Source organism: Sinocyclocheilus grahami, unplaced genomic scaffold (assembly GCF_001515645.1).
Source record: "Sinocyclocheilus grahami isolate Dianchi unplaced genomic scaffold, SAMN03320097.WGS_v1.1 scaffold676.1, whole genome shotgun sequence".
Classification (NCBI taxonomy): Eukaryota; Metazoa; Chordata; class Actinopteri; order Cypriniformes; family Cyprinidae; genus Sinocyclocheilus; species Sinocyclocheilus grahami.
The window spans coordinates 107,225-122,729 of NW_015505855.1; the positions used below are offsets into that span (position 1 = coordinate 107,225).

The 15,505-nt window shown below is 38.3% G+C and overlaps 1 protein-coding gene and 1 long non-coding RNA gene across 5 annotated transcripts; both read left to right on the forward strand.

The window, feature by feature from the left end:
• The first annotated feature begins 490 nt into the window (after positions 1-490).
• LOC107559167 (uncharacterized) lies at positions 491-1,099 on the forward strand. Its single transcript, XR_001605571.1, has 3 exons — positions 491-579; positions 817-934; positions 1,028-1,099. It is a non-coding gene; the product is annotated as an uncharacterized lncRNA (long non-coding RNA).
• Positions 1,100-5,465: 4,366 nt separating this feature from the next.
• Positions 5,466-12,760, forward strand: LOC107559166 (uncharacterized methyltransferase YdaC-like). Of its 4 annotated transcripts, none has more exons than XM_016242909.1 (3): positions 5,466-5,691; positions 6,040-6,477; positions 12,364-12,760. In XM_016242909.1, the coding sequence occupies exons 2-3, from the start codon at positions 6,042-6,044 to the stop codon at positions 12,558-12,560; spliced, it is 633 nt and encodes a 210-aa protein (XP_016098395.1). In that variant the 5' UTR covers positions 5,466-5,691; positions 6,040-6,041; the 3' UTR covers positions 12,561-12,760. The 4 variants fall into 4 exon arrangements, with proteins under 4 accessions (XP_016098395.1, XP_016098397.1, XP_016098396.1 ...); XM_016242911.1 differs by lacking the exon at positions 5,466-5,691 and adding an exon at positions 5,702-5,778; XM_016242910.1 differs by lacking the exon at positions 5,466-5,691 and adding an exon at positions 5,766-5,826.
• The last annotated feature ends 2,745 nt before the right edge of the window (positions 12,761-15,505 follow it).

Sequence of the window (15,505 nt, forward strand, 5' to 3'; positions counted from 1 at the left end):
GGAAGCAGATGGCTGCCCCTCTTTCCTCGAAAAGAGAGACAAACAAGAGCGGAGCTTTTTTTTTAAATTTTTTTTTTTTGAAAAAATGCTGGCAGTGCACGCCGATTGCCCCCTCGGAGACATCGCGTGCGTGCTCTTTGCCCAAACAAAACAACGCATAGATTGTGTGTGTCATCAGATGTTAAACACATCCTTAAACGCTTTGCTAGTGCTCGCCATAATGATATAAATAGAGATCGCTCTTACCACAGAAATGCACGCTTCAAACAAAACAGTCAATGAAGACGAAGAAGTGAATGATGTGTAGCTCCCGGCGCCGATTTATACTATAGTCGCACCGGTAGTGACGTCATGGCTGTCGCCGGCCAACGAGTTGGTGTTTTTTCAATGTATGCTTCAGACACGGGTCACGACGAGGCGTTCCCCCATAGCGACCCTAGAGGACGCAGTTCGAAGTTCCCATGAAAGGGAACCACGCGTCGGTCGCACAATAATAATATGAACATTTAGCGGGCAGAATCAAAACCACGCAAGTCAGAAGCTGTTTAATACAAGCAAAACTCGGCAATAACAACACCAGTAAGTGATGCTGATAATAAGCTTAGTAAGTTACGTCATATAATGGTCGATGAAAAAAAGTGTTGTAACGACGTTTTAGTTGAAAACATCTTGACCAAACGGAGTTTGCAGTCTCCATAGATTAACGTTCTGTTGTGAAGGGAAATGCGTCGTTATTATGTTATGTGTGTTGTGAATGTGGCAAATGACAAGTGTTACACATCTTGTTCGCTTAATAACTGTGTCGTGTTCGTTTAGCCGGTGGTTATGCAGAGAACGAGTCGCCTGAAGCGGGAGCTGCAGCTTCTCAGCGCCGAGCCTCCTCCAGGAGCCTCCTGCTGGCAGACTGAGGCACGGCTGGATGAACTACAAGCCCGTCAGTCTGAGATTTAATACTCACACAGTGTCAAAGTCAAACATTTAATTCTTACAGAACGCCTCTTCTGCATTGCTCTTGTGTTTGAGATAGAGATTGTTGGAGGCGCAGACACTCCACATGAAGGAGGTGTGTTCACACTGGACATCAACATACCTGAGAGGTGAGACTATTACATGATCTCAACAAGTGAGTGATTTTTCATACTCTTAAAGGACTAGTTCACTCAAAAATAAATTTTCTAAAAATGTAGTTACCCTCAGGTAACGTTAGGGCTGTGCAAATGCGATTTTCATGCATCTGGTCAGTAAAGCCGCTCCCGTGATCCGGTCTTAAAAAAGTATTAAAAGTTGATAAATCAATTTAGAGAAAATTAAGACCCGTAAAAAAGTATTAAAAAGTCTTAAATGCCATTTTCCAAGGTATTACATTTTGTATCATCTTTATTCTTTTCGTTATGTATATTTGTCCGAATAGTGGGGTTCTGTGTAGTTTATTTATGGCAAGATTTGACGTCATCTGTTACGGCGCGGGGCTTGTTGATCCCGCTCTCGCTGAATTTCTGACCACACTCCCATCCGCTCCCACGATTTTTGTGTCCGCTCCCGCAAACGTTCTAATATTGTATATAATTTTCGCGCCGCACCAGGGCGCCGCTATCAATATGTGGGGTATTTAAATACCTTTTGAATGGGAGGAGAGCTCATCTTACAATAAAATATATTTGCCAATGAGCTCGGGATCTGTTGAGCAGCAAATCCTCCAACATCTTTGTCAGTTATCTCTCCTTACTTTTGACCCGTGATCAGTCAAATCTGACTTCTGCAGCTCGTGTTGGATGCAGGGTTGTTGTTGTCTTCCACGAAATTGGGCTGCTTTTAAACTGTTGCCGTGGCCTGATTTTCCCCAGTGGGTTAAAGGTTTGAAATATTGCATAAATTACATTTGGTTGAAATGCTTGTACTGAAACAGTTTGCGTTCTACCTGTAATAAAACGGTGCTAAATGTTTTGGGCCACACTAGTAGGAAGCATTTGAGCTGTGTTTACGATAAATGTGCATAACAGTGACTGTAAAATATGTATTTTAGGGATGGAAATTACGTTTTTATATTTGGGACATGGTAATTGGGCTACTTTGGGCTGTTTTTTTTTTACTGGCATGGGCTTGGGATGCTTAATTAAAATAATGGAATAGTTGTGATCATTATTTTACCTTAAATCTGTTTATTTGAACAGCCCGTCATTACATTGGCTGAACCAGTGGCTTAAATTGAGTTTGGGATTAGTTGTTTTTTCATTTTGTGCCACTTTCACACTTCTGATTGTTTATTTTGGAAGCCTGTTTCTGCCACTGAATAAAAAATAAAAAAGGTAATTGCAACTTATCTCACAATTCTGACAGTTGTAATTGTCTGACAATTCTGTTGCAAGTTAACATCTTAATTCTGACTTTTTTCTCAGAATTTCATGAAATAAACTTGCAATTGTGAGAAATAAAGTCACAATTGCAAGATAAAAAGTCGCTGTTACCTTTTAAAATGTTTATTCAGTGGCAGAAATAAGTTTTCATAATTATTGCTCTCACATTACTCTTGAAAATTAATATGCTGACATACTTTCCAGTCCTCGGAATTTAAATACAACAAACCACTATATCTAGAGAAGGCAAAGGAATTGACGGCTGAACATGCAATCCAGAAGAACAAGGTAAGATTCATGCTTTTCAGGACTGTCATGTATTTAAAGGAGTCATATGATGCTGCTAAAAATAACATTATTTGGTGTAATGCAATGTGTTTATGCGGTTTAAGGTTAAAAAAACACATTATTTTCCACATACTGTACATTATTGTTTCTCCTCTATGCCCAGCCTTTCTGAAACGCGTTGATTTTTACAAAGCTCATCGGTCTGAAAAGCGAGGTGTGCTCTGATTGGCCAGCTATTCGGTGCGTTGTGATTGGCCGAATGCCTCAAGCGTGTGACGGAAATGTTATGCCCCTTACTATATTGTGATGCCCTGTCCGGCAAAACCCATTATAAACGAGGCATTTGTTGCATCCAGTGGGGACATAATTATGGATTATAATGACTTACAGTATACTGTCTTTCTACGCGTTGCGTTGCATCGCGCCGCATAAGCATAAAACCTTGTCTGCATTTGTGATCGGAGAACTGACAAACAACAAGTGCTACTCTACACTGCTTAAAACTCGCGTTTGAATCATCAGTGGCAAATTCTTTAAATATGAAAACGTACTTACAGGCTGTGAGTCAGAAGCGCCAGACTGTCCTTGCAAAGTTGAAACTGCCCCACTTTATAGAAACAGCCTTTGTGCCACAGATGCATTGTAGGCTACTGGTTCAGGAAACAGTCCTCTGTAAAATGCACTGCACACATCTGAATATTTGGGTTGAACTGTTCTGGAACAGTGTTGTAAATACAACTTAACCACTGATTTCTAGTCATGTCCTCTTTTGGAAGACCAAACAAAGTAGTTTCGCTTTCACAACGAAACACACAACGCCTTCACGACATGACGGCGGCGGCAACAACAATACTACAGCGAGAATAAAAGTTACACCTTCTTTCTTTGCGTGAACATTTGGGTGGCGTTATGCAAATCTTCCCACATCGTGACATAGACATGTGGGGGCGTGTTTAAATGAGGCATTTTAGGTAGGCGTGGTTGACTCTTAACTTTTATAAAGAATATCTCTTTGGATTTGAGACTTTAGTCTTTGCAACTTTAGAGATCTTATCTATTCATGAACAGCTTGTAACACTCCAAAGAGAAAGGAAACCTAGAATTTGCATCATATGACCCCTTTAAACTGTAGCAAAGGCTAAGTCCAACAGTTCATACACTGACATTACACACATCAGACACTGGGGGGAGCCAGTGCTCTTTCATTCCTTCAGTCTGATGGCACTGTTTCTCTTCTCTCTTTAGTTTGAAGGGTTGTGTTGAGACAGAAGAAAAGACTCCTGAGATTAAAAATAAGAAAACTGCACACAAGAGAGAGGCTCTTACTGCACAGGAGAATTTAGAGCACACTAAGAAAGTATGCATGCAGTAGGCTTATATTTTACAAATGACTGATTTTAAGTTTATTATACAAATCATTTCTGTTTTTTGTTGTTGTTTTTTTGTTCTGTTAGTTTATTGTTTACAGTTGGTTATATGAATGTAATAAAATATTTTAAATTACCCTACATTTGCATCTCCCTGAGTTGTTCATTAGTCTTCAAGACATACATTTAATAGTGCCTTTCAATTTCATAATACACATTTAATATTTAATGTTTAAAAGTCTATTAAAAGGTATTCCATACTAGATCAGAGGTAGTTATATTGTATAATATAATAGGTAGCTTACTTTACAATCTGTGAATGATCTCAACCAAGCTTTACTACAAACTAATCAAATCACTCATATTCATGATTTGTTGACTTGTGGTCTTATTTTTGACACAGTGTAAACATGTAAAACTTTATGAGCTTTTATTGTGACCGGTTTAAAAAAACAACATCAGAATATTACGTTGGTTGGGGATTTTTATTTATTAATTTTTTATAGTGTAAGAGTGTTGATTTTTATTGTGGTAACGTTTGGTTGTAGGATCAATTATTTGTTATTTTCTCCTGCCTGCTCACTCGTGAAGCGTCAGCTGTACAAAGATAAAACTAGAAGAAATTACTTTATGTAACTATTACACAGCTCTGTGGAATACTCAATCCTGATTGGTCAGTTGCCACAACGGTGATTACGTTCTGGGGTACTCTCCAAAATGGTGGAAGACGGTAACTCGGGGAGAAGAATTGCTGAATAAATTGTTATTATTGTTTTCTTTGCACACAAAAAGTATTCTTGTAGCTTTGTAAAATTATGGTTGAACCCCTGATGTCATACTTTACCGATGTCCTTGCTATATTTCTGTGCCTTGGTATTATCCTTGCTGTCTATGGAGGGTCAGACAGCTCTCAGATTCCATCAGAAATCTTAATTTGTGTTCCGAAGATGAACGAAGGTCTTACGGGTTTGGAATGACAAGAGGGTGACATTTTTTTGGTGAATTATTCCTTTAAGTGAGTGGACTTGACTGTCTTATATCACCGTTGTAATGACAGTGGATAGCTGTGGATTTGTTGCTGCCGTAAAGCAATGGCAGAGCGTGGGAAAGAAACATAAGACATTCAAATTATTAGAAGTCAGTGTGCGATCAGAATGATTTTGAAACTAATATTAAAAAAAAAAAAAAAAAAAAAAACATTTGCTTTAATACTTATTTAAGGGACCATTTGGGAGCCTGATACAACTGGCAGAATGTAAAATTATGGTAGATTTTAAATAAATAGTCAAAGATGTTCCAGGTATTTGAGGTAGGTACAACACCTCAGTGGGGGCCTTTAGAATATATTACTGTATTTGTTATTATATTATAGCCTAACTGTAAATCAATGGGTTGACTCCTCCTACGTTTTTACAGTGTGTAGAATTTTTACACGGTCCCTTATTGTGGCAAAGGCAAGTATTAGCTGTCGGAGCAGACATTATACTGCTGCTTCAATAAGCGTTGCATGTTTTTGACTAGATGTTTATGTTGAATATACTTGTATTATAGTTATATAATCATAAACGTAAGTGTGCTATTGCTGTCTGCTGTAAGACTGTCTCTCCCAGTTAGCACGACCAGAAGGAAGTGTATATCGAAACTAAATCATGCTAAAGCCTTTAACCCACTTAAATTAAAATGTACCTGCACCATATGACTTCACACTGAATTAAAACATAGTATCTGGACCTTGCCTTGTTTCATAGTCCAACATCTGCCACTGCTAGGTACGCAGTTATGAATGTAGCGCCTATGTTTCTGTATTGAATAGAAATGTTCATATTAAATAGAAATTTTAAGCACACTTCTGTCAGTTCTTCTGAGGCTAAACTTTTAAGTCTTCTGTGAATTGAGCTAACTTTAATTTCGTCTGTAGTTTTGTTTATAATAGTTCCCTTTTTGGCTTAGGTCAATTAATAGTTTGATTCTTAATGCAATTCTCTACTTTGGAATGTTCTTAAATAACCTGTGTTTTGTTGTGTGCATAGAAATGCTGCCGAACAAAGTGGGCAAACAGCTGGGTCACCCCACGTATTCTTTAACTGGATGGTTGGTGACCAAGTTCTTTAAATGGCACAATCAGATTTTGGAGGAGAATGCGGTGAAACTGAGCAACATTCAACCCAAAGACACGGTGCTGGAGCTCGGCCACGGGCCGGGCTTCGGTCTGCAGGCGGCGGCGCAGCTCCTCACGGCTCCGGAGGGGAAACTGCTCGGTGTGGATTACTCTCAATACATGCATGAGATGGCCAGTAAGCGCATGAAGGAGCAGATCTCCAGAGGAAAGGCTGTGTTGTATTACAGTGATTTGGTGGCCATGCCGATAGAGGAAAACACGGTTGACAAGGTGTTTCACTGCAACTGCTATTACTTCTGGCCGGATCTGAAAGCAGGCGCGAGAGCCATTCACAGAGTGATGAAACCAGGTGAGATCTCGAGAACTTGACTCATTCAATAATGTCTCTAACCAATATAAAGAAATATTTAAAAGGCATAAATAAGTAAATGAGTCTAAAAGAATAAGGTGCCTCATTTACTTTTTGTACACGTCACTAAATCTCTCACAAAATTAAGTTTGTGCTCTCATTTATCTTAATTTTTCATCTGAACAGACATTTGGGAGATTATTCAATCTAAATAGTTATATATACAGTGTATATATATATATATAGTGCGATAACAACTAAATAAGCAGATGTTTCTGTTTATTTCTCTTGATAATAATGGAGGATGTATTACCATCCTGTACACGCTCATAACTCCTCTAAATATGTTCACATTTACACTCTTAAAAATGAAGGCGCTTCACGATGCCATAGAAGAACCTTTTGTCTAAAAATGGTTCCATAAAGAACCTTTAACATCTGAAGAACCTTTCTGTTTCACAAAAGGTTCCTTGTGGTGAAAGAAGGTTCTTCAGATTATAAAAAGGTAAGAAAGAGATGGTTCTTTAAAGAACCTTTGACTGAATGGTTCTTTGTGGAACCAAAAATGGTTCTTCTATGGCATCGCTTGAAGAACCTTTTGAAGCATCTTTATTTTTAAGAGTGTAGCAATAAAACTGTGACGTTACAGTCGGGATCGTTAATGATTACGCCCCCAACATTTACATAATGTAGCCTATACCGTATGGGCTTACATTTCTGCCACAATTCTGCGCGCGAAATATCATATTTTGAGCACACAAAAGTGCTTTTTGCACACGCGCGATCTGAGTTTGTGGAGAAAATGTTCGTTTCGCAAAGAAAAAAGTATTTCGAGCGCACGGAAATTTTGCATTTAAAATATGTTTTGGGATGTGTGCAGACCTTCTCTTTTGCGCGTGCAAGGTTTCACTAGCTTGCTCACCTGATGCCCCCCTCAGTGCTCGCTAAATGCCAACATTTCGCATGCTCAACCCAGCGTTACAATGTGCCATAATTCCAGCCAATCAGAGACCGAGGCTGCTAAATTCTGATTGGCTGCCTTGACAACCAGTCACAACATTTCTTGCATTACCTCGACAGCAGAAGGGGACAAATACAGTGCATGCATAATTATGCAAGTTGATATTCTGATTATATTTTTACATAATACCAAGGCCAGCCGGACCTGCACAGCCGAATCATCGATGCATTGTTGCCAGATACTGCTATTAAAACAAACCAAAAAACGATAAATAAATAAAAATAAACCGAAATTATTTCAAATCTTTTGCAATTAAGATAAGATAAAGATATCGCTGACCCTAAACTGCAACGTCCTACTTTATTAACTTTCTAAAGTGTCAAAAAAAAGTGGAAAAGACAAGTCCAAAAACGCTTATAGCAGCTGGATCTGGCAACACGGTGGCTGCGCCCACGCCTTCACTAACAACTTTTTCAAGCCTGGTTCACTCCGCCAGCGTCTTTTTCATATTATTACATTTTTAACAAAAATTTAATTTGTACCCAGGGGGCGTTTTACGGTACCCACATGTTTGAGAGAAAAATGTAATTCTGAAAATATAATTATATTTTTCTTAACACATACTCCCTATGCCTACTGTTCATTAAGCCTTTGCGGGGCCCATGGGCTAATGCAGCTTTACGCTCCGTTCACCCCTCATCACACAGCTGTTTGCTCCAGCAAAAATGTAGCCCTTATAAGAACGCATAGCCTACTTTATAAAACGATCATATTGCTATTTTAATTTGAAAATTTAACTTTCAGTATTAAACATATTACAGTGCATGTGGCATTAACCATACAGTAATGCACAGAACTGATTAAAGACAGTGACAGACAGTACTTGAGCATATTAAGAGGTTTGTATAGCCTACTCTTTATAGAAATGCAAACTGTGTGAGAGAGAGGGATTAGGAAGACTTGTATTTGGCTTATTCATTACTCAAATGCTATACCCATCTATGCAATACAGTGGAATACTGCAATAAGTTTAGTATACCCACCCTACCCAATTCGTCAAACATTTTTTAAAATTGTATTTATTCATTTATTTATTATTATACTCTCATCGAGGGCTGAGCCCGCCTAAAATGAAAATCCAAGAATCATGATGCACGTCATAATCCCATAGGAGGCAAACAATTATGTATATAAGTTAAACATTTATTATCGAGTAATCTTTCAAATCAGCAACAGCCCAGCAAATAAAATTAAAAATCACTCACAACTGAAAGGGCTTCTTCCTGCTCTTCTTATAATGCGCTAGAAGTTATAGAAATTTTTAAAAAATGTATAATTTTGTTTCTCTATTTAACAACATTAACTTACAATAGTGAAAGACATCTTCCGTCAGGTATTTGTATTTATTAAGCACCGATAAACACAACAGCAGTTGACCATAGTGCTGTACAAATAAAAACCAGTAAAAAGAATAATATCAGTAAACTCAAAAGATAATTTAACATACAAAGTTTAAAAAGCTAATAAGAAAATAAGATTTAAATTTAGTTTTAAACTCCTAGACAGAATTTGAAGCTTTCACAGATAAAGGAAGGTTATTCCATAGTGTCGGTCCAACTATTGCAAATAGTAAAAGGTAGATAGTATGTTTTCTAGCTGGATGTTGTGCTTACGATCAATAATCACATCTTTGCATTCAACCAAACTGATTTGCAGAAATCAAAACACGAGTCCCGCTCGGTGTGAAGCGGGAGCGACTAGTCCAAGTAGATATAACTGCAGACCGGAGATCTCCAAAATGGGGCAGAACCTCCAAAATGGGGCAGGGTCTCTTCGCGCAAAGACTTTCACCATTGGTTCTGGCTCCAGCCAATTGTTATTGATTTACATTTTAAAATAAAACTTTATAAATGTAACATTGTTTCTAGTTCATCTAAAATAAAATATGCTGTATAAATAAATATTCTCCGTGAGAGCAGAGCTCGTGGCCAGTTGTGTTCAGACTGGAGTTTGAACCTCTGGTTAATGATATAAACGGGAATCACCCACGAGCGCTCCCACGAGCCGTCCCAGCGGGGAAAGATTTCACTCTACCGCTTTTGTCTAAGCAACTGGGGCATCCCAGGGCTCGAAATTTGTAGGGTAGGAAGGGTGAAGAATTCGGCCAAATTCAGGATTTTTAAGTAATCAAGTGGTCAAGTGCAAAGACTGCAAGTGTGGGTATTTGGACAAAGCCTGTCTCCCCTCTTCCCCCTCCTCTCCAAGTAGGTATAACTGCAGACCGGAGATCTCCAAAATGGGGCAGAACCTCCAAAATGGGGCAGGGTCTCTTCGCGCAAAGACTTTCACCATTGGTTCTGGCTCCAGCCAATTGTTATTGATTTACATTTTAAAATAAAACTTTATAAATGTAACATTGTTTCTAGTTCATCTAAAATAAAATATGCTGTATAAATAAATATTCTCCGTGAGAGCAGAGCTCGTGGCCAGTTGTGTTCAGACTGGAGTTTGAACCTCTGGTTAATGATATAAACGGGAATCACCCACGAGCGCTCCCACGAGCCGTCCCAGCGGGGAAAGATTTCACTCTACCGCTTTTGTCTAAGCAACTGGGGCATCCCAGGGCTCGAAATTTGTAGGGTAGGAAGGGGGCAGTGATGCTGGGTGTAACTAAAAAGGTGCCATTGTCCGGTGAGGTCCGGTTGGGGAGTTGTTTATCTCCTGAACTGCATCTTTCTTTACCACGCTATTCAGCGCCAATCCCGACATGCAGTCAATTTCACTGGTTAAGGTTAGGGTCAGGTGTGGGATAGGTGTAGGGGTTAGCATTTTTTGTAGCATAATGTAGGAAATCAACACTTTAATTGACACAACCAATAAAAACTTTAGAATCAGCTTTGGGGCGGAGTTTGCACTGAAGTGGATTGGGGGAAGAAATTGTGCATGTGTGTTATGTGCCTGTCTGTCAATGGGAGGAAGCCATGCCCTATTTTGGAGCCTCCCACCCCGTTTTGGAGTTCCTGTCCCCATTTGGAAATCTCCGGGCTGCAGTTATACCCTTCTCGACTAGGCAGAGGATTCAGACAATGGCACCTTTTTAGTTACACCCAGCATCACTACCCCGTCCTACCCTGCGAATTTCGAGCCCCGAGACGCCCCAGTTGCTTAGAAAAAAGCGGTAGAGTGAAATCTTTCCCCTGCGCTGAGCTGGGACGGCTCGCAGGAGAGCTCGTGGGTGATTCCCATTTATATCATTAAGCAGAGGTTCAAACTCCAGTCCAAACACCACCGGCCACGAGCTTTGGGCTCTGCTCTCACGGAGAATATTTATGTAGCATATTTTATTTTAGATGAACTAGAAACAATGTTACATTTATAAAGTTTTATTTTGAAATGCAAGTCAATAACAATTGGCTGGAGCCAAAGCCAATGGTGAAAGTATTTGCGCGAGGAGACCCCGCCCCATTTAGGAGGTTCTGCCCGCTTTTGGAGTTCACGCCCCATTTTGGAGATCTCCGGTCTGCAGTTATATCTACTTGGAGGATTTCGCTTGGTCTTAAAGCAGCACTATGTATTGGTGTTTTCTGAAGTCTACAGTCAATGCAGCCATCTACCAGGACATTTTAGAGCACTTCATGCTTCCTTCTGCTGACAAGCTTTATGGAGATGCTGATTTCATTTTCCAGCAGGACTTGGCACCTACCCACACTGCTAAATGTACCAAAAGCTGGTTAAATGACCATGGTGTTGGTGTGCTTGATTGGCCAGCAAACTGGCCTGACCTGAACCCCATAGAGAATCTATGGGGTATTGTCAAGAGGAAGATGAGAGACACCAGACCCAACAATGCAGATGAGCTGAAGGCCGCTATCAAAGCAACCTGGGCTTCCATTACACCTGAGCAGTACCACAGGCTGATCGCCTCCATGCCACGCCGCACTGATGCAGTAATTCATGCAAAAGGAGCCCCTACCAAGTATTGAGTACATGTACAGTAAATGAACATACTTTCCAGAAGGCCAACAATTCACTAAAAATGTTTTTTTTATTGGTCTTATGAAGTATTCTAATTTGTTGAGATAGTGAATTGGTGGGTTTTTGTTAAATGTGAGCCAAAATCATCACAATTAAAAGAACCAAAGACTTAAACTACTTCAGTCTGTGTGCATTGAATTTATTTAATACACGAGTTTCACAATTTGAGTTGAATTACTGAAAGAAATGAACTTTTCCACGACATTCTAATTTATTGAGATGCACCTGTACATCATGAATTCATCTTCCAAACCGCGTTTTTGTCTTATTCCGAACCGAATCACTACGGTACACTTATAATAAGTACTTATATTTGGACTATTGTAGCCTGGTCGGGTCCTCACCGCTGCGGAGTAACACATACCTGCGTGAATCGCCAGAGACATAAACTTAGAGAAGTAGCTCCGGTTGAAATGTTCTTCCGCGGGATGTGTGCAGTTCTGTTTATTAACCGCTAGAGCGCCAAAAGTTACATAGTGCTGCTTTAAAGCCTTCCTTGAGCGGCTACGTTCGCAATTCAAACAATGCTTTGGAAAAATAATAATTTATGTGTTATTTGTATGGTCTAGGTGGTCATACGGCGTATGCCTGCAAATACAGGAAAAAAAAGATGCCTTAAATATGGGACGATTGCGTATTATACGGAACGGTTGGCAACCCTATATAAAATGCAAAAGAGAATTGACTCGGGTGAGTCCCTAGTGTTCGGGGCCCTGACCGCAGCCCATGTTGCCAATTAGGATAACGCGGCCCTGTCCATAGTTACAATAAAAATTTGACTTTATCTTGTGCTTATTTTTGGAAAAACAGTAGGGAGGTGTTTTCCCCCACTCTACCCTAACATTCAAAACAATGTGCAAATTATGTTTTATTTATTTTCTGTTTCTCAGGTGGAACTATGGTTACAGCTCTCAGGCTAGATAGTGTTAAAAAAGTAGCCTCGAAGAACATGTTTAGCGGGGAGAGCTGGCGTCCTGAGGTCTACATGGAAGCACTGCAGTCCTCCGGATTCACAGATGTCCGAATGGAGAATAAAAGAGAGAAACTCATCACATTTCAAGCTATTTTTGCCACTGCTGTGAAATAAATTCCTGTGTAATGTAATATATGCCCTTCCACACTTTTTATGATTGAATCTGAATTAGATAAATCCAACAAGAAGAAATATTGCCAATGACTGACATTATACATTATATCTATATGAGGTGCAAACATTTCTCAAACAGTAACAAAAATTGCCTACAAAACCATTGTTTTGACCAACATAAGGTATTATGGAAAATTTAAACCACAAGTTGTAAATAATAAAAAAAAAAATATATAATAGAAATTGTATTTTTATGCATTGTTTTTTTTTTTTAGACTATAGGCTATATCGATAGTCTACCATTGTCCGGGAACTCAGTTCAGTCTTTCAGTTAGACATGCTATATTTACTTTGGGCCTACAGTATACATTTGAATTTGACCCTTTATTATTTTTGCAAAAGTTTTAAGATACGATTTAAGATTGGCTATGGATAACTTGGGGTTAAGTTGACACGGACAAACAAACAATAAATAAATAAATTAATTAAAAAACCCGCAAAACTGAGGATGTTTAAGCATTCAGAACTGGACCAAAACAACACCAGTAACTAAAATGTATATCACCCCGAATATCTCGTCTAACAGGAAAAGTAATTGTGGGCTATATACAGTAGTATTTTAGAGAAATTTGGCAATACATTTAAACGTTTGGCTATTGTTTAAAGGAAATCAACTTGACATCGTTAAAAATTTATTGTGGATTTGTCTATTATTAAAGGGATATTTCACCCAAAAATGAAGTAGCCTAATACAAATGTACAGAGGAATAATAAATTATCTGAAGAGGCCCGATCGCACATCAAACATGTACTCATTTACCATATTTGATGTCCTCAATATGCCAGTTGGTCAATATTTATATGTAAGTAACAGTCTAAATTATAGTCTGTTCATCATAAAGTCATCAGGCGAAGAAGATTAAACCACTTGATTCATACTTGATGAATATTAAATATCCAATTAGATCTCCATTTGTGTTTTTCAAAAGAATACCAAATGTTTTATGTGTTTGGGATATAAGGGTCAGTAAAGGATGACAGAACTTTCACGAAGTAACCTAAATGCTTTTTTCATTTTTCTTTAAAAAAAAAAGAAAAGAAAAGGGGACTATATATCAGGGGTCACCAAATTTGATTCTGGAAGGCCTTTTTTTTTTTACACACACACACACACACACACACACACACATAGCAGTGGTGTTCTGAAATGAGGAGGCAAAGTCCTCAAAGTTGGTGTTTTTTTTTTTTTTAAAGAAATTACATAATAGGCCTACTCTAAATATAAAAACTAAAACTGCCAGTAGGTGGTGGTAAATGTCTTTATGAGTCTTTTATTCATCCGATTCGTTCAAACGGCTGATTCATTCAGGAATTCAGTAAATGGTTCACTTTATGAATGGGCCTTTGAATATATAGCTGTATATATATATATATATGCACACACACACATACACTGTCGCTCAAAAGTTTGGGATCAGTAAGATCTTGAATTTTTTTAAAGAAGTCTTCAAGATTCTTCTGCTCATCAAGGCTTACACACACCCACCCACACACACACACACACATAGCAGGGGTGTTCTGAAATGAGGAGGCAAAGTCCTCAAAGTTGGTGTTTTTTTTTTTTTTAAAGAAATTACATAATAGGCCTACTCTAAATATAAAAACTAAAACTGCCAGTAGGTGGTGGTAAATGTCTTTATGAGTCTTTTATTCATCCGATTCGTTCAAACGGCTGATTCATTCAGGAATTCAGTAAATGGTTCACTTTATGAATGGGCCTTTGAATCATTGGTTCACTCGATTCGTTCAAAACGCGGATTCATTCAGAAACTAAACACCATTGTGATCCTCAGAGACACACACCAATTCTGTTATGGCTTTATAGGTAGCCTAATATTTTTGTTGGCAAAACAATCAAAATCAGACAATTGTGAATGTACTTTAAAATGTAATTTATTGCTGTGATCAAAGCTGAATTTTCAGCATCATTACTCCAGTCTTCAGTGTCACATGATCCTTCAGAAATCAATCTAATATGCTGATTCATAAGTTTTTTTTTGCAACCTGTGATACGTTTGTCATGATTTTTTGATGAATAAAAAGTTAAAAAGAAATTTACATTTATTTAAAATGTAAATATTTTGTAACAATAGAAGTCTTTACAGCAGTGGTGTTCTGAAATGAGGAGGCAAAGTCCTCAAAGTTGGTGTTTTTTTTTTTTTTAAAGAAATTACATAATAGGCCTACTCTAAATATAAAAACTAAAACTGCCAGTAGGTGGTGGTAAATGTCTTTATGAGTCTTTTATTCATCCGATTCGTTCAAACGGCTGATTCATTCAGGAATTCAGTAAATGGTTCACTTTATGAATGGGCCTTTGAATCATTGGTTCACTCGATTCGTTCAAAACGCGGATTCATTCAGAAACTAAACACCATTGTGATCCTCAGAGACACACACCAATTCTGTTATGGCTTTATAGGTAGCCTAATATTTTTGTTGGCAAAACAATCAAAATCAGACAATATTGTGTTTAAAATATAACACAATATTAACTTCTTATTTACTGAACTGTTGTATAAAATCACATTTGCACTCGTTATTTTCAGGACAAAAATAGCACTCATGTGATATTAGCCTATGCTCTGCTAGTGTGACAGGCCTATCGCTTATCATAGGTATATAAATATGAGACAAAAACTCATACAGGAGCATTTTTGCCCCAATAGCTTGAATTTTAGGGCATAACTGCATTTATGGAGTTGTTGTCCTGTATCATAGCCTATTTGTATAACAGTCAGCTGTATGAAATATAAGATGACATCTGGGGGCGGGGGCAGTGCGTTAACTGCGTTAAAATATTTTAATCGTGTTATATTTTCATAACTAATTATTTAAGTTAACGTGTTAAACTGACAGCCCTAATATATATATATATATATATA

Coding starts and splice junctions, on each gene's coding strand:
- LOC107559166 (XM_016242909.1), top strand. CDS start 6,042: ATGCTGCCGAACAAAGTGGGCAAACAGCTGGGTCACCCCACGTATTCT. Junction 6,478..12,363: donor TCACAGAGTGATGAAACCAG/GTGAGATCTCGA, acceptor TCTGTTTCTCAG/GTGGAACTATGGTTACAGCT.